Source organism: Pezoporus flaviventris, unplaced genomic scaffold, assembly GCF_033815535.1.
Source record: "Pezoporus flaviventris isolate CSIRO_AGI_PZ_B2104156 unplaced genomic scaffold, CSIRO_AGI_Pfla_v1 ptg000054l, whole genome shotgun sequence".
NCBI lineage: Eukaryota > Metazoa > Chordata > Aves > Psittaciformes > Psittacidae > Pezoporus > Pezoporus flaviventris.
Genome location: NW_026892602.1, coordinates 4,332,371 through 4,352,054, shown reverse-complemented (window position 1 = coordinate 4,352,054; position 19,684 = coordinate 4,332,371). Strand labels below are relative to the sequence as shown.

General features: G+C 37.9%; 1 protein-coding gene across 1 annotated transcript in view; it reads left to right on the top strand.

Annotated features, from left to right (window-relative positions):
- CHD9 (chromodomain helicase DNA binding protein 9) overlaps window positions 1-19,684 on the top strand; it is an 80,919-nt gene that overhangs the window by 3,631 nt on the left and 57,604 nt on the right. The window contains exon 2 of the mRNA XM_061469047.1: window positions 461-2,063. Within this exon, the coding sequence (XP_061325031.1) occupies window positions 627-2,063 (1,437 nt within the window). The 5' untranslated portion in view covers window positions 461-626. The remainder of the gene's footprint in view (window positions 1-460; window positions 2,064-19,684) is intronic.

Below are 19,684 nucleotides of genomic sequence, written 5' to 3'. Positions count from 1 at the left end.
GTGTTTTTAAATGTAGTTTATAACCTTGTTAAGTTTCTTGTATAGACCTACAGAATTGTGTACATTTTATGTGCTATGTCTGATTTCTTATCCTACAACCAGTTTAATTCTGGACTGCTAAAGCCACAATTCTGTTCCAATTCAATAGTTTTAATGAAAATGGTAAAGAAAAAATCTAAAACTTGGGTAATTGAGGAAACTGAATGAAAAAATGAAACCATTACATTTAAAACATCAAATATTACTTTAATTGTGTAAGCATGAAGAGGATAAATGCTACCCAAGCATCAAGTAGAAAATTGACTTAGTTGATTTGTGGTTTAACTACACTCTGATGTTAAGAAAAAAATACCACATATCTGGAAAAGTATTGTGGAGGTGAAGGAGCAATGCGGAAAGCCATAAAAGTAATCTTTCTCTTTTTTTTTTTTTTCTTTCTCTGTTTTTTTCTCTCCCGTAGGATCCTTTAACGTTTTGAGATGAACGTTTCATCAGAAGCACTAATGGACGTTGGCATGCCTTGGATAATCTGGTGACTGCTGGATGTCATTCGTTTCTGTTCACCGCAGAGCGCCAAAATTGACTCCATTTGGAGTTGAGAGAAAAAGCAGTACAGGCCTACCAAAATGACTGATCCTATGATGGATTTTTTTGATGATGCCAATCTTTTTAGTGAGACCTTAGAAGGTTTGTCAGATGATGCCTTTGTTCAACCTGGACCTGTTTCACTTGTTGATGAATTGAATTTGGGTGCAGAATTTGAACCTTTGCACATAGACTCATTAAACCATGTGCAAGATGCTCAAAATCAACAAAAGATGAGTGATTTTGATCAGCTGAATCAGTTTGATTCACTGAAACTCCACTCAGTAAATCAGTCTTTTAATAGCCCAGCTGACAATGTCTTATCACCACACTCTCAGTTCAGTTGTTCACCAGTTCATCCACAGAACCAGTCTAATGGGATGTTTCCAGATGTGGCTGATGGTAGTCCTATGTGGGGTCATCAAACTGCCACAACTGTTTCAAATCAGAATGGGTCCCCCTTTCACCAAGGACATTCTCAGTCTATGCAGCAAAATAAAAGCTTTGTAGCACACCATGACTTTGCCTTATTTCAGGCTAACGAGCCGCAGCATCAGTGTGCCTCGCTACAGTCACAACAAAGCAGAAACAACACGGGGCAAGATGCTCTGAGTCAGCCAAAAGACTTCATGGAAGTTAATGTATCTACTTCTCTCAGAGTCGGTGTCAACCACCCATCTCCAGTTTCTAATCCATCAACTTCACAGCAGCCTCTGTCTGTTCAGCAGTTTTCTCAAACTGGAAGTGCTTCACTACATTTTTGTGGGAATCAAGAAGGAAATTTTGATGGACAGTCTCCAACTATTACTCCATGTTCTGTCAGTAATAGCCAACAGTTTTCATCTCCTTTTTCTTACTCTAATCACCACATTTCTCCTACGAGCCTTCTTCGGTCTACAACAGCTCTTTCTACTACCCAGCAGACACACTCTATCTCTGACTTCACTGGAAGCGATGCCTTTACATCTCAAACGGGGACCAAGCAAGAAACAACCAATCACATGTTGAATCCTAATACACCTCTGAATTCAAATACTTTTCAAATGTTGCATTCTGCGCATCCTCAGGGCAACTTTAGTAGTTCAAAACTCTCTCCTGTAAATATTAGTTTTTCGGCTTCTACTGGTTCTGCATCTCAGATAAGCCATTTCACTGACCCAATTGAAAGCAACGGTTTTACATCTTTAGATGAGAACTTACTTCATCAAGTCGACACTCATAATGAACCATTTACAGGACTTGATCCAGATGACCTTCTTCAGGAAGACCTTCTGCCACAGTTCGATGATTCTGCATTTGTTCAGGATAGCACAAGCCATGTTTTAGAGCATGACCTAGAACACCATATAACCCCAGAGCAAGTAACACAGTCATCTGACCTTGTTCGGGCACAGTCTCACAGTCAGATCCGTCCTTGGCATTCTCCAGTTTCTAATCAGCATCTGCAAGACAGAAGTCGTGTAGCCTTACAAGGACAGGTGTGTAGGGATTTGGGGGTGGGAGTTGAGGTCTTTGATTTGGTTGATCTGGTGAAATGAATAATAGTGACTGGTTTTTGTACTAAAGCATGATTACTTAAATCTCTCAGCCGTTCTTACTTGACTCTGAAGAAGTCTTAAGTGATGGCTACTTTAGGGGGAAAAAACCCAACCTGTTGATGCAGACCTTTTTGTCTCCTTTTCTTACTGTTGTAGAAAATAAGATGTACATGACCTGAAATATTTAGAGAAAATGGTGCCAGTCCTTCTGCTGCTTATATTTCCTAAGTACAGCAGAGAAAATTGGTTGTTTTGTGATTCTGGTGCAAATACAATGGCTTATTGTCTTTTTAAGTACTTACAGCAACATATTTTTAAGAGCTTTGCTAAGGCTTATGTAGATGATTTACTTCAGAAATTGCACTGGTTTTGTTGTTAGTTGGTCCTTTGCTTGGTATCTTTGTGCTTATGCTAATTGGCTAAAAATACAGTCTTTTTGTTGTTGGTTTTGGTGTGCTTAGTAATAATAGAAACATATAAAATGCTATGCTGTTGTTTGATTTTTGTTACTTTTGGCTAAACAAAAAAACACTGCAGTTGTTTTAGTGTAATGTGCCCATCTGCAAGTATTAAGCCTTCCACGTGGAGAACAACACTCAATATTAAGTGTACTTTTAAAATTCCTGACCTTCATCTATATCATCAACTTTTATAGGAAGCATGTAAACATCAATGAATTGAAATACAGGCTGGCACTTTTGGATTGCTTTGGTCTGTTGCAAGACTAGCTAAGCTTTTCAAAACCAAACAAAATGGTGCAAGTAAAGTTGTTTTTTTCCCACAACATTGTAACCAGCAAAAATCATGTTTTTATTACAGAAGCTAGAAGCCTCAGTGTATGTGAGGTTCTTGCAGGCTTTTCAGCGTAAAAAGTTCCTAAATCAAAGGAAAATACTTCTTGAACATAGAAAAGACTTAATCAAATGCACAATTAATTATTCTTTCAGCTCTTAAAATTTACCTATCTTTAAAGCTGTTGCTGTGGTTTTGGAGATGGGTTTAGTGGTCCTCTTTGTTAATGCTTGAAAAGTGATGTCAGCAAATGCAGTACCTTAATCTTATCATAGTTTATCTGTTCGGTAGCTTCCAGTCCGTATTTGATTTGACAGGAATGACTGAAACGTCTTCAGTAAAATGGCTTGGCAGAAGGAGATACTGCTGTAGCCTAAATGCTCATGTTCAGCTGTCATGGCTGGTTATCTGGGGTTTTCAGAATTGTGAGACTGTTGAAGTCCATGTACATACGAACAGTTGAAAGTAGGAATCTTTATTTTAAACTGTTTTTTCTAGTAGAGATTTAGCTTGTATTTGAGAAAGATGATGAAATAGAAATTTTTTCTAATTTTCAATCTGCATTTCAAAATAGAGGCAACTCTGACATCAAATGTAAACCTGCAGACATCTTGAAAAACGTTGTAACTACTGTGTTACTTGTATATTCTTGCAGCCAATATTCTTTCTACCTGAGAATATAGAAAGCTGTCTTGTTGGGAAAAAAAAAAAATTAAAAAGAAAGGAACTTAATTACTGACTTGCTTCTACTTAGTGTCCTAGGTTCAGCTGTAGCAGTTATTTTTCTCCTTCATAGTACGTGGTGCACTGCTGTGTGTTGGCCTTAGTCTGAGAGCAGTGCTGGTAACACACCAATGTTTTAGTTGTGGCTCAGTATTGCATACTGTGATCAAGGACTTTTCAGTCTCCTGCCAGCGAGGAGGGGCACAGGAAGCTGGGAGGAAGGAGAGACATGACACCTGACCCAAATTAGCCAAAGAGGTATTCCATACCACAGCATGTCATGCCCAGTATATAAACTGACGGGAGTTACCTGGTGTCCTGGGTTCAGCAGTAGCAGTCATTTTTCTCCTTGGTAGCTGGTGCAGTGCTATGTTTTGACTTTCAGCCTGGGAACAGAGCTGATAACAATGATGTTTTGGTTTGGCCAAGCACTTTGTGAGCCTCATGCTCTGCCAGGGAGGAGGGAAAGCCAGGAGGAAGCAGAGAGAGGACACCTGACCTAAACTGACCAAAGAGGTATTCCATACCACAGCATGTCATGCCCAGGATGTAACGGGGAGTTACCCGGAAGGGCAGGTAGACTGCGGGGTTGGAGGAGGTATCGGTTGATGCTTGGTCGGGCTGGGGGGGGGAGTTATTGGTCGGCTGGTGGTGAGGTGTTGTATTCTCTTCCCTTGTTATTTCCTTTATCATTATTATTATTGGTGGTAGCAGTAGTGATTTGTGTTATACCTTAGTTACTAAACTGTTCTTACCTCAACCCGTGGAAGTTGCATTGTTTTCGATTCTCCTCTCTGCCCCTCTGGAGTAGGAAGCAGGAAAGGGGGGGGGGGAGTGAGTGAACGAGTTACCTGACTTTGTTTAAACCACGACACCCGGAAGGCCAGATCACTGCTCAGGTCAGCCTGCGTATCGGTCGGTGGGTGGTGAGCAGCGGTATTCGGCATCACTGCTGTTTATTGGTTCTCTTCCCTTTCCTTTTTAACTTTATATTCTCTTCTCTTGTTACTTCCTTTATCGTTAATAGTAGTAGTAGTAGTTTTGTCAACTACTATGTCAATAGTAGTAGTCTTATCAACCCCCATGGGGTTTGTGTTCTTTGGGTTCTCCTCCCCATCCTGCCTGGAGCTGGGGCTGGAGGGAGGTGTGGAGAGCCGAAGGAGGAAGAAGTGGGGAGTGAGCAAGTGGCTACAGGGTTCTGAGTTACCAGCTGGGCTGAAACCATGACACAGTTTGCAGGACACAAGCCTGTGAAGGAGGCAGTCTAACACTTTTTCCTCTCTTTAATTTTATGTCATTAGTGTAGAGATAAGAGTTTTATACATTTAATCTTCGGTCTTGGTTCAGTAGATTGCTTCTCCATTTCTATTTCGGCTTATGGTTCTGGAGTGTGTGGTTGTAGATTTCTACCAGTGAAACTTTTCCTGTAAAACTGGTGTGACATTAATGGAGATGTGTACAGCTGTGTATTTGACATCAGCATGATGAAGTGAATGATGCAGTAGATGCACTCCATTGGTTTTGGTAAACACTTCTTATTTTTTAGGTTGGGGAAGGGGAAGACGAGGGCACAGCCTAAGTAGCTATTTGTCAGTTATCTCTGCAACCTAAAGACACATGTAGTAGCTCCTAGTGAAATTTGATGCTGTTTATTACTGTGTGTACAGTAATGCAGAGGGAACAGCACCTGAATTCCCTGCCAGGAAGTGGAGCAGCAGAACCACAAGCTATAAACAGTAGCATTGAGGCTGTTGGTCTCCCATGAGCATACTTGGGTGAAGGGTGAAGAGGAAGTGGATTCTGGGAAAAGTGGGGGTGGCAAGAAATCCAGGGTTTGGGATCCAGGCATTGTGAGGAGCCTTGGGATACAAGCCAGGCAGCAAAAAGCAATTCTAAGGAAATTCTCCGGTGCTGTGACTTTTCTGTTGTGTTCAAGAGAACTATTTAAGTCTTACTTCCATCTTGCTACATCAGTTGTTCTGTAGCTAGGAATAGAGGGAAAGTTCTGAGACCTGTGGAGAGTGTTTAAGGTTCTTGGGGGTTGGGTTTGGTTTTTATTGTGTAAATACAAAGCAACTTTCCAGTATTTAAACTTTTTTTTTACATTTTTTACCCTGGAAATTTGAAATGAGACAGAAAATGGATAAAAACTGCTTGGTTTGGTTTTTATTATTTCAGGGTATGTAATAAATGGTATAAATTGGATTCTGACATAGAGTTTGTCTAATCAGACAGATGTTTCATATTTTCATCAGAAACTCATTGTGAAGTGGTAGCTGTCAAACCATTGACAGGAATGTATTGATGGGGGAGTGCAGAAGCATATGATGTAGAGGCCTGTTTAAGTCAGTAGTCTATGTAATATGAATAGTAACAGAAACGTATGGCAATTACTGAAGTTAAGTGTTTCAGATCTGTCTTTTGTCTGAGTTAGGTGAGAAGGGATTTTGATAATTTTCATTTGGAATAATTAAGGTGAAATCTTCATTGTTTAACAAGGCAGTGTTTCATACCAGCCTTTGTACACACTGTGGAAACAGTGGATTAAATTGTTTTCATCAGTTTTAGTTTGATCACAGTTGAGTGTTATTTCAGACAGGAAACCTTTTTATTTTAGTAAATAATTAATGAACTGTAGCTATGTGAATAAACACAACATTAGACAACCAGAGATCTTCAACTACAGTTATGTTGAGGTTATTTGAAATTAAGGGTGAACATTAAACAGTTATGATGAGCATGCTTGCTTCCAGATAATGAAACATTTTTACTTATATAGCTATTCTTTTGATAGAAATTAATTTCAAAATTAATATATCTATTCTGTGTAACAATGCTGCAGAAATAGAAACCGTCTAGAATGTCTTATACTGCTGTTACACTTTCAGTGCCTGCTATAATTAGATTATAGTGGTAAATAAATTGTGCCTCTTAATTTTATATCATGCATTTTTCATTAGAGTTAGTTTGAGAACAAAGTGGAGAAGTAAACTGAAGATTCATGTAGCCTCAGCTTCGACTAATACATTTGTAACCTTTAACTCCACTTAAAACTGCTTTAAGTTTGCTAATGCTAAATAATTTATTCACTTTTTTTGTAAAGTTGAAAAAAGATGACAAAAATAAAGACTTCAACATTCAGTTCAGCATCTTTAGGAAAAAAAAAAAAGTTGGGAAGATAATCTGAACTATAACCTGTCCTAAGAGAAGGTTACAACCCTCTTGCTCTATATGTTTTTTTTGTAATAGATGTTTTAACCTCTTCTGGCTACACACATGAAAGCAGAATAACTGTGATTAAACTGGAAAGTAATAGTTAATAATCTTGTGTGCTGTAGGGCAAGGTGGTAGTGTTAGTTCCTAACTTTGATGAATCTTCTTTTCTGTTTTGTGACTATGTGTTTGGCACCTAACTTGATCCTTAAGGATATCAGTAAATTCCAGTATCTCGTGTCTGACTTGTTTTGTAAAACCCAGCTTGAAACCTGCTTTTACCCTTGGAAGCATGAGGTTTCCAACCACTTGTTTTATACCAAGAGATGAGACTGGTTTTGGAGAGAATTTGTCTTGCCCTTGTTGAAAGTTTAGCAAAGTCTGAATATTGTAGATGGTTGCTTGGTGGTGGTGTGCCTTGGGATATCTGTATAGATCAGGATGGCATAACCTCCTATATGAGCGTATCATCAGAGATGGAACTAAGTTTCACCTCATCAAAGTCCAGGCATCTGTGCTGCTGAGGTGCATGCCTTGAATTGTCACAGGTCTTTCAACTCTGACTCTCTTAGCAGATGCCTCTTTTTATCAACTCTAAATTCATTGTAGACAAGTATCCCTTGGATTATTCCTTTTGTAAACCTCTTACTCTGCCATTGTTTGCTGTTCTACTTGTAGAGGAAATACTGAGCTGTAAAGTTTTTATGACAAATACTATGCAGTTACATGTTTTCTTGGCTAGTTATGGGAGCAAGCAAATTAGTTGATCTAAGCGGCTATGGAGAGTGTATAAATGTCAAGGATATAGTATTTGTCAGAGTGTATTTCATACATTCTATGTAGTTTAATTTGAAGTGAGCCTGTAATGAGAAATATTTTAAAGTAATAAATTGATCACACTACATACAAATTCTATGTAAATGTGGCAGGCTGTTTTGCAGTATATAGGTTATGGCTCCTAAGTATTGTTACGATACAAGATTGTAAAAATTATGATGCTATTATATATTGCTTGTGAAGCAATGGATGACAGTTTTGAGTGGGACTGAGCATAGTAAGATATAAGCCTCAATTTGCCCTACTTTGTATCGTCTGAAAACTGAAATCTAGACATCTGTTCCAGTAAGCAGGGGGGAAGCATGAAAAGTCTTATCTTGAAATCTTGAAATATAACAAAAACACACCCCCAACAAATTAACTCCCAAACTAAAAGAGCAACTAAAACCTTGTTCTTTTTCCTAAAATGCTTAATAGTGCTGGTATAGCTCGCATTAAACATATCCACTGTATTGATACTATTGTTGTTTCTTTAATTATGGTTAATTTTATGGGTGACATTATCATATTAGCAAATGTAAATCATTGATCTTTCCTTTTAAACATTTCTAGGATTTGTATGGATTTAGTTATATGTGCTTAAGGAAGAATTTTCACCTTCCTTGTAGGAGCTTAATAAATTATCTACCACAGTGAGGCAGCAGAATTCAGTTGTCATCTCCCAGCACCTAACAGGTTTATCTATCATGTGTGTACAAGTAAGGGAAGCAGGCTCTCCACTGACCTTCTTTGTGCCATATTTTGCAGCTTTTTTTTGCTGTCTTTTTATTATGATTCTGTGATTTTTCAGAAAGGCCTGCGCGGATGGGGGGAGTCCAAATGGTGAAGCTGTGTGCAGTTAATGAGAAGGAGGAGGAGAGCATCTCTGAGCTTGAGTAGTGTAGCTCCTGGAATGAACTAAATCTTTTAAACTAGAGCTGTATATAATGTTCTTATGACAAATCTATGGCTTTTTGCCAAAGATGGATTCATCACTGAAAATAGCAATATTTAGATAGTTTTATTTATAGTTGAATGTGTATGAAGCATTTCCTTTTGTTTATATTTTGATCCAAGTTTTATGTAAGCATTTTGTATGTTTTGTCTCTTAAAAAGACAAAGATTGAAGAAGGGAAGTACATATTTGTGAAATTAGTTTGTAACACATTTACTCATGGGTACTTATTGCAATTTATAATCTCTACCATTTTTTATTTGCCTTGTTTTTACTTTCAAAATATAGCTGTAGAGTAAGGGAAAGACAAAAACTGTTGGGCTTCCAAGAACAGGGAAAATGCGGCAGATTCTCTGCTTTACTGTTTTAAAAGATTTATGAATTTGTTACTCGTTACCATCTCTGGATACAGTTAAATTGTTTCATCATTCTTCTTTCTTTAAATCTTTTTTGCTATCACTAATGCTTTCCTTAAGTCTCAACCCTTTGTCATTTGTCAAATAATTAGGCTGTCCTATTCTTTGTGTATGCTTCCTCTTTAAAATGAAGTACTTGCTGTTGTAATAGTTATAATTTAAGAATATAATTTTTCCTGAGATAATTGCACACTCATTAAATGACTGCAATAATTGTCTTTAAAATGTGCCAAAAGGGAAGCATTTTTGTAAAAAGTAGTTAACATGGCAGGCATAGAAAAGAAGCTTCTGGCTAGGTCAGCTTACAGCAGTGATTCTATTGGATATCAAGGCAAGACTAGTTGACAAAAACAAGTAAAATAGATACTGTTTTTTAATGATACTGCAGATCAAGTGTGATTGAATAATTAATTATTTGCAAGCAGATGTCTTGTTAACACTGAAGAACTATAAAGCAATTCAGTAATGTGAGAATACTGATACAATTGTGCAAGCTTAGTGTTGGGAAGGAGTGGTACCTAACTACAGAGAAAACAGAAGACAAACCTTAAACTGTCTTTTAAAGACAGCAACCCATACTATAGACTGTTAAATCTGTAGTTCAGTTTATGCCTAAATTGTAATTCGTCTAAGGGGGAAAAAAAGTTTATGAAAAAAGCCTCTATTCACTGTATGCTGCTAATGCAGCATTTGTGTGATGAACTGAACTGGGAAACTCAGGTGAGAGAAACTTTCTGTGTTTTTGTTGAGGGTGTTTTTCAGGAATACGGGTTCCTGAATTAGTTCTCCTTTTAGCTGCACAGAATTGTGTACCATGGAATCTGCTGTGGGGAGAGAGGAACGAGTGGGAAGCATCATTTGCTGCAGTAGAGGCAAAATCATTGTCCCGCAAAATCATGGAACCACAGCCTCAAATGCAAAGAGAGTGCAAGTGGGCTTGTTGTATAGGACTGGCCTTTGGCACCAGTAACCACTCTTCTGCTTTGTCTAAAACAGTTACCTAAACTCTGATATTTTGAGTGGCTTTGAACATCGCATTGCCTCTAAAACTTCCAGAACAGTGCTTCATCTTTATACATTTTGTAGAAAATCAACACTTTAAAAGTGTTAGTGAAGTGTTATTACTGAATGAGAAGCAGAACTTTGAAAGATGTTAACCAGTAGTATGGTTTTGAAGCCAAAGAATCTAAAGTACATTTGGAATTCACGTGGCTTTTGTCCAGATGTCTGTGTGCACTCGGGTTTTACAGTTTCTTTTAGATGTAATGTTAATTCTAAAGGTATAGAGAAATCAAAATAATTTCCAGCACTTTGTCCACCTAACTGCTTCCTACATGTAGAGAGATACTGTTTTCTTTGTTCATTATGAGGTTGAAACATTTGCAAAGGTTCCTGGTTACATGGATTTCTAAGGCGGTGTTTATCTTCAGGTGTTGAGTGGAATGAATTTGGGAACTCTTAAAGCTAATAAATACAATCATGGATTTCTAGGATGATGTGTCTGAGAATTCTTACATTGATTTGAATAAGTTTGATAAATGAAGCTAGGAATGTTGCTTTAGGCTAGAAGTGGTTGACAGGTCTTACACTTTTGAGAGCTGTGTAATTTGTAGTAGAGATTGGTTTTTCTTTCATAAATGTGTTAAGTTTTCTTTTGTGTGTGTTATTTGGCTTCTGCTCTCTTGATGCCTTATTGTGAAGGCTAGCATTTTAATTTGTATCTTATGAAATTGTTCCCCTATTTTACATACTGCCTGTTGAGGAATTAAGTCTGCTTTTGAAAGCAATTTTAATGTTAGTAGCATTAGGTATCTATAGATATAATGCTGTTCAATAGCATATTGAATTGTAAATCAGAATCAGTTTCATAGATTGATAAGAAAGCCTCTTTAAAGATACAATCATGACTTCACAATTTAGTTTTAGTTCCTGTGTTGGAAAGAAAAGTTGCAAGAAGACATTGCAAATAGTTTGGTTCTGAGCATTTTGGTTTTCATGCAGTCTGAAACCTTGCTTTAGAAAGAGCTCTGATAGATAGATTTTTAGGATAATCCCAAGAGTAACCCTGAAAGCAATTCTTCCATTGTACCTTCTTTTTTACTGAGTACTATACATGTAGGGGGAGAGTTCTTTAATAGTATTTTAGAGAAACTTGCTAGAAAAACACAGCTGTTGTGCTTCTCATGACTTGTAGCCACTATGATTTACAGTACCTGTTTTTATATGTCATGTAAGAAAAAGTGCTAGAAGATCGGTACATTTGCATTGGTTTTCATCTTTGCTAAATCTTGGTAGCAGCTGCTCATGAGGCCCAGGTATGGCTTAGCTTGATATGTAAATTTTGTTATAGCAAGAACTTTTGTTCTTGCAAGTCTTAAAAGCAGTGATCAGCTGTTGGCAGAGCACAGGTTGTCACGGGGAAGGCAGGTGAAGTAGCTCAAGGAACATATGAGTAACTAAATTGGATATGTGTCTTACTGGTTTTGAGTTCAGTAAGAACAATTTTTCAAAAGATCGGGCAAATTTATTTTGATGTGTCTGTGTTGTAGGCCCTATTTATATCATCCTCTGAAGGATTCTTTGACCTGCAGGCACATGGTATTATGAAATCTCATCAACTTCAGATAATACACAGGAATGTGCTTTCTGGCTTAATGTAAGTTCAATTGCAGATGTGCACAGGCTTTAGCTATTTCAGGAGATGTTCGGAAATGGTGACCCAGCCTTGCATGATGGGGGCAGAGGTGTGAAGGTGCTCTGCTCCTGGCTGTGCCCAAGGGTATCCTTGGCAACAGCCTGTGGTCTCTAACCTGACTTGCTCTGCTCTGTGTTGATAGCAGGCTCTGTTCACCTGAACTCCGTTACAGATTGTTAGAATTTCTTGAACTTTACCTTGGGTCTGTTCCTGCCTCTGCTGCTAGTAGCAAGACATAGCTGAGATAAAATGCTACTGCTGTGCTTTTGTTTCTGGAGACCTCTTTTGCAACTTTTTCTCTTTGATCCCTACCAAAAGGTTATGCTCCCTGCTGTTTGTAGGAGACTCTTGGGAACAAGCAGTTTGGGTTTTTTGGTTTTGTTTTCTTTTTTTCCCTTTGCCCCAAATTCAGTCCTGTCGGTCCCCAGTAGTAGCTGTCATCTGACTTGCGACGTTTATTTTCATACCATCACATTTTTTGATTTTTTTTTTTTTATGTGTCTGGTTTTCCTTCTCATTGTGGGGAGGATTTTGTTCAGGAATATTCAATTGAGAAAACTATATTCAGCAGGAGTGTTTTCAATAAGTTTGCATATATGCTAAAGTACTCTTATATTGGAGGTTCTGGCATAGAATGACAATGTTTGGATGCAGCATGTTGTTCCAGGAGCCTTCATACTCTGATGAAGTAAATTTTATGTTACGATTGCACTCAATGTACTACAAAATTAGGGTAGAATTTGTTAAATTGCGCTGTTAAAACATGGTGTGCAAGAGAATGCGTCTGTTTTATTTAATCGGTGGTTGTTCCTCTGAGCTAGCCCTGCTGTCCTTTCTGTACGTAATTACAAAAGCAAGGCCTTTAGACAAAAGGTGGGCAGGTTCCTGCTAGTTCTGCATAGTTCTTGCATATTCGCCCTGGACTTTCATCACTTCAGTAGGTTAAGTAATTCCTTTAAGCAGCAGAAGTTACAAAAAATAGACGGTGGTTGCAGTTTGCAACTCTTTGTAACTATAATGTTGGCTGACTCTGGGACAAAAACCAGGGGTTTCCAGGTGGATAGTGTAAGGAAGTAGTGACAGTAGTGAACTTCATGAGGATGAAAGGGGTTTTGGTTTTTATTATACAAATGTTTTCTAACAAGACCACTCCTATGAGGGATGTATGAGGAGCACTTGAACGGAAATTAAGTTTTGACAAGAACTAGCTACCACTAAGGTCCCATTGCTTTTCCTTGCTCAGAGATTATGTATCTTGCTGGTTTTAGCAGACTTGCAAAAGGCAAGCTGAAGCTGATCTCGGGTGTTTGGATAAGGTGTAAAGAAAGTACCTTGTTGTGGTATTCTTTCTAGTGGAGTTTTGAGTGTGCTTTGGGTATTCCTCTCTGGTAATAAGGACCATGCGAAAATCACTCTCTAAGGATTTTGTCATCTTGTATAACTCATGATTTCTGCCAAAAGGTAAATGAAATCACTTAATTTAAGACTACTTGAAAAGAGTAGCTAAAACTTGAATGCTTTTAAAATAATATAGACTTTTACTGAAGATTGTACATCTGAATAGAGCATATGTTATTTAAATTTGGGGGTGTAGGGAAGAAGTTGGATAAAAGCTATCTCAACACATTAACTTCATGCCCCTCTAGTTTGTGTGGCATGTAGACATTACTTAAATGTTCCTTTGTCCTTAATAAACTCAAATTTCACCTGCCATTATGAGTATAAAGCTTTATGCAGCTTCTAAAGTAAACCCTGTATTTTGAATCTTCTGTCTATATCTACTGTGTGAAAGAGTTGTCCCGTGTCTTGGTATCTCCTAGTGAGCTCAAACCTGGCAGTTTGAGGTGGCAGGTGAAATGGCTGCATGTTTGCTTCAGCCAATTGTTAGGTTTTTCTAAGTGTGAAGGACTTTGTAGTAACGTAGGAAAAATGTGGCTTCTAAAGTTTTAACTTATTTAGATTGAGCTTGTGCACCTGCTTCTACCCCGTTCCCCCTTTCCAATTTTTAATAGGTGATTTTGTATATGCAACTGATAGATACGGTATTTCAACTGCATATAGCTGTAATAATCAAGCACGGCTGTGTGGTTAGTTTTCACAGTATTTGTTTCACAATGCATTGCAGTTTGTATTTATTTTAGTATCAGGTAATTGACACAGATGTTTGCTTTTATTTTGCTTTCTGGATGACAAATAGCACTTCAATGTGTTGGGTCAGTATGGGCATTCTGTTGTGTATACAAAATACATATGTTGTTTCATCACTTGTACACCTTAAGTTATTGTACTCCTAGTCTGCATCTGCTTGTTGGAGTTTCATTTAATAATATTTGTGTAGTTGACTCAAGTTAGCAACAGAGTTCCACTGGATTAGTGTAAGTATATTTCAGGTGTTACAAAAAAATACATACGTTAAGAAAACAGCAATGAAAAGTTCTACATATCCTGTATGCAAAATTAATTTCTTTTGACTTACTTTGTGGGTGGAGCATATTTAATTTCTGATATTTTTTTCACCTTTTTTATTACAGATTTGAATTATGATTCTTACCACTCTGATTAGAAGATTCCAATGTTCTGTATTTTCAAGCAAACACAAGCGCGGATTTTATGTGGTCCTTGTTTTGCTTTTTTTTATCATGCTTGCAGTTTTGGGAAAATGCTGATACTTGACTTCCTTTTGTGACTCATAAGGCTTTAAAGTAAAGCTGCTGTGTTACTACAAATCTTGATCTTTACCAGACAGGCAGTTTCTGAAAGAAACTTTCCCATTGGAGACTAAGTTCGTTTGTGTCAGTAGAAAAGATTGTTTTAGAAGTTTTACTTTGACCATTGTACTGTAAGATTTGTTTCTACATTTAAGCCTGAGTATGTGAATTATCTTACTGACTTCAGGCAACCAAACTTGTGAATTTGTCTTTCAGGACAGGAGCTTTAAAATATCAAAAGGAAAAAAAAGTATGCAAAGTAAGCAGTAGTTTCTGGAATTGATGGTTAGAAATATAAACTATTACAGCAGTCTTCTCTTTTTTGGTTCTATTATGCATAGGGTATTGAAGGCAGGCTTGAGTAATCAAAATGGTGCACAGTGAAATGTTTTCAGGATATATTACTCTAAAATTTAAACTTCCTATATTAAACTTACTGGAGGAGGGAAGAATGATAAACCCCGCTTTTCCGCAAATACATAATTTCCTCAGATTATGTATTCCAAAATAAATACATTTTAATTTATACATTGAAAAATTATTTTTCAATCATAATCTAACACTTGAGAACAATATTATGTGTAGGCTTCAGTGGAGGAACAACAGTTTTAGTATTGTCATAAATGGAGTACAAGTACACTCCACAGCATTTGCCTTTTAGAGGAATAATTATTCAGCTGTTTCTTTATATAATGTAATAGTTTGCCACAGGAGTCCTGCCAATAGGTGCACATTTAAGGGGCTCAGATGCACACGTAGGAATGAAAAAAGTAGCAGTTACAAGGCAAGATACTATACTAAGCATTGATTTAAAACAAGAATAATAAAACTGGAGGTGTAAGAAACTGATATTTTGGCCACTTAATCAAAAGAAATTATTCGTCTGAAGAGATAGGGGTGCTGGTAGCATTTCCACGGGTCTTTGGTTTTGAGGCATTGAATTCCTTCAGGGAAGGGAGGAGGAAGGGAACAGGAAGGAACTTCTGTTTGGGTTTTCTTTTGTCAGATGAGAATCTTTATGTAAGTAGGGAGAAAGAAAGTATTAGTAGATCATGTGGTGTCAAAGTGTTGGATTTTGCAGCTTGTGGTTACTGCAGTGGTAATGTCTGTTGTGGACTTACAGAGGTCCAACAAGGATTGAGCTCATGTTTCATTTCAGTCTGTAAGATAGGAACTCACAGATTTTTGTTCTTCTATTTTAACTGTCTTTGACCTAGAAATCAGTAGGAGCTTGGAAGCATGTATGCACCAAGTTGTATGGCATGGTTGTATAGCCTTGTTCGTATTTTTTAAAGCAAGCTGCATAAAAATTGAGCAGCTGTCACTTGTAGTTTATTGTGCACGGATAACTGTAACCTGAGAGATGAAAAACAAGCTAGCGGAATATTTTAAAGGTAAATCTTTCTTCCAAGTCTTCAGTCAAAGAACGTATGAGTATCAGAGACTGGCTTCCAAACAGAAGCTTACATGCACTGTGGACTCGTTCTGTGACATCCAGTGTTGCTTTTGCAGCATGCCCAGGTTAGGGGCATCTGCTTACAGTGACTTGAATGGGCAATGACTTGGTCTTCTCCCAGTGAATGGTCTGGTAAATTAGAGGCTTGGTTAAGCAGCTGCTACTAATCACAGCTATGTTATCTTAGCTATAGAAGTGGTGAAACTCGCTTAATGGTGATATTACTGGGTTCTGTAGCATTTAGATGAGAAACAAAACCATACTTGAGTGTGTGACGTGCAAAGCAGGTGCATATTTCATCGTAGAAACATGACTAGTTTAAGGTTGCTGACCTTTACATTAATGTTTCCATTTCCACAGAAATTTGAAATTTGGCCATAAGCCTAGCATTAAATACCTTGTTGAGTACAAATCATAGTAACCAAATCTACGTTCTGAAGTGACTGTTACACAGATGAAAACCATTGCTTGTCCATGCTGCTGTAGTTGTAAGCCATTAATTTACTAACATTACAGACATGAAATATGGGAAATGGAAAAGACAGATATTCTCCCCTCCCCCACGTATCTTTTTCCGTTTTTAATCTATCTGTGGCATAGCTGTTTTAATTTGGGTTGTCTCACATATGTATGTTGTGAGATTTTCTGTCTCTTAAACACAGAAACATTCACTAGCAATGACAATAAGCAAGGAAAAAAAGGAAGAATATTATTAGCATATTGAAAGAACTCTAACGAGATGATCCTTTGGCTCTCCTAATAGTTCCAAATAGTGCATCAAAGAGAATGGAGAAATGATTGAACCTGATGGATCTTCATTTTCCAGTGCTCTTTGTAGATTAGCCCCCATAGATGGTGTGGGGTAACTGTTGAACAAAAGAATGTAGAAAGCAATTCAGAAGTAAATCTGAAAGGGGGGGGGGGGGGGGGGGAAGATACTTTCTGGAGAAAAGAATGTTGCATGTTTAGGTGACCTTCCCATCAGTTGTGAGGAAACAGCTTGTTTAACCATGGAAGCCTTATTTCAGTATATAATCCAAATAAAATAGCTTCTTTTGCTGGGATTGTCATTCAGCAAAGGAGTCTCCTTTCTGCATGAATGTGGCGTGACACATACTCATACTGTAAGGAATCTTTTACAGCTTGATTCTGTCAGGGGTGTGAGCTCACCTTTTTCGTTTTTAGTAGGTACACTTTTTAATTATAAAACTGCTATTAAAAAATCACTGGGAGAGTTATTTATGCAGACTGTTCTAGAGGAAAAAGGTTCAGAGTACTAGAATGGAATTCAGAAGTCACTGGGTTCATCATTTGTTTTTTCAAAGTTGCATTCGTAAATACAATTTTATAACTCAGATGATGAATTCCTTTAACATTTCTCACTGTTGTGTTCTTACAGTTCAGACATTTCTCACTGTTCAAGTTCTTACAGTTCCTTAAAAGCAACTGTAGTTTTCAAATTCTGATGTGATTATAATGCAAAAAAATTAGAACCTAGTTTGGACAAAACCCGAAATGTATTGATTATCATTAGTTACATGATTCATTTATTTGTATTATAGTTGCGATATTGAGACTGTTTTGGTGATTTGACTTACACAAAGGAATTTCTTGTTTAGTAATTAATGTTGACAAAGATGATGTGGTATTGCATGAAGATCAGGTTTCCAGGTGGCTAATTTAGGTGCTTTCAGGGCAGTTGATATTAAGGTCATCTTGATTTTTCCTAAGGACCTAGCAGACAAGCAAGAGCTTGTTACGCTCTTAAGGCATATGGTGCTTAATCTGTGCATCTTCCTGCAGAGGTGCGCTACCAGCAGTAGAAGTCAAGAATCGTTGAAGGCATTGAAGACGTAAACCTTAGCTTTCTGTTGTTAGATTAGTAAGGGTCAGAATGCAGTTCTTATTGGTAGCTAGTGTTTGGGTGAGTAGATCCACAAGTGAAAATCAGTGCTTTTTAAAAGTGATTTATGTAATTAATTCACAAATATGTGGCTCATTAAAATTCAAGGGAAAGGCATTACCAGTCCTTAGAGTATATTAAGAATGGATGCAACTTGGGAGAGTCTTAAAGATTTTGTGCGCACACAAAATCGGTAGTAATACTTCTCTATCATGAATGACTGTATCAACTTAAAGAAAGGCATTCTTAACCTTAGAAGCAATGTTTTACTTAGGAACAAATAAGGCAGGATTTGGGAAGGTGTTTTCTCAGAGGTAGAAGCTTTTTCTGTGCTGAACTTCACTTCTTGGGGCTTCGTGTATAGCGGTATGCAAAGCATGTGAAGAAACTGTTAGTTGTTGTGGAGCAAATTAAAACGTGTTTAGGCCTTGAAGGAAAAAAATCCCAGTAGCTGTAAGCACTGATGACAGTGATTTGTCCTTGCCGTGGGAAGTACTGTGAAGGTCTTCAAATGCATGTCCTATGCAAACCCACAACAGGATGTTGGAGAAATGCCTCTCTATGAAAAGCCTGCTCAGCAAAGTACTGGAGCTCTTGGGAACGCTGCTATCATGATTCTGTCTCTTGATATTGTCTGTTAACTTGATTGCTTTTACATTAATTAAGATGTCATTCAGACTTGTAGTGCACCTTTGCCTCCTACAAGACAGCATGTCAAATTCTTTTGAATGCTGCTGAGAAGATGCTCCCTTGGCTGCTGTGAATAAGGGCATACGTGAGGAAGCCTACAGCTGTTATCTGTTCCACCCTTCGTATTTTAGGGCTAGCTCTTCCAAGTGAGCAGCAGTATGGTTGATACCTGCTGCTGTTAATGGCTTTTGCAGGCAGCAGCAGCAGCAGCACGAGTTTGATATGATTCCTGCCAATTTCCCTGCTGCTCACAGGGTTGTGGGGAGCAGTGGGAAAGGGACAGGAGGCTAGTTCAGTGCACTTGGCTGCTGCTTGGCAAAGCTATTAGCAGGAGTAGATACCCTGGAGCTCTCTCTGTGCAGATTCAAGACAACATTTCATTGGTTTATGTTCAGTTATATTTGGATGATTATCCTTGCAACCTTGGAAAGTGAAAACACATTTTTCCAAATCTCTAGCTTTTAAACACATGGCTGCCTCACGGTTTTCTTCCCACTTTCTCCTATGCATTTGTCAGTTAAGAGTTGCTTTCGTACTGCTGGTAGGTGGAATAGGTTTGTAAGCAGTTGAAGAATATGTTCCTTAGGATGTTTGATCCCTGCGCAGTAAAAGGGAGGGGTATTTTTGTTGTGGCAAAAGATTTTGTCCTTTTTGTTGTAGATGCCGTGTAGTTTTTGAAATTCTTTTTGGTGTGCATGATGATTTAGAGCTAACTTTATTTTATGGCCGTGCATTTTTTGGCAGTATGAAATGATTATCAGAATGAAAGACTGCTGCTGAATTACATGATCTGTGTTGCTTTGGTTGCTAAGTACATGCAGATACTGTCCTCTGTACTGGTTCTTCTAATCTGGAAGCGCTTGTGTTGCTTTCCAGTTTTGGGTTTTGTGACAATGGTGACTTCCTTGTTGAAGGTTTCACTACAGCTTTATTTAGATTAAAATGGCTGGCTGGTGCCTTCCTGCGCCTTGATGAATGTCATTTCCATATGGTTAGAAATGTGATATCAAAATTAAAAAAAATGTCCTTGGTTTCCTAACAAATAGCTTACTGTTTGTGCAGTGCTGAAGACACCACTTATAAACAGAAGCAGTAGTGCAGTGCAGGAAGCAGAGGGTCAGCCTGAGGAATTAAAACATAGCTTAGCCTTGTCCAGCATACTCACAGTTTCACAGTAAGAGAGTGATAAAGTAG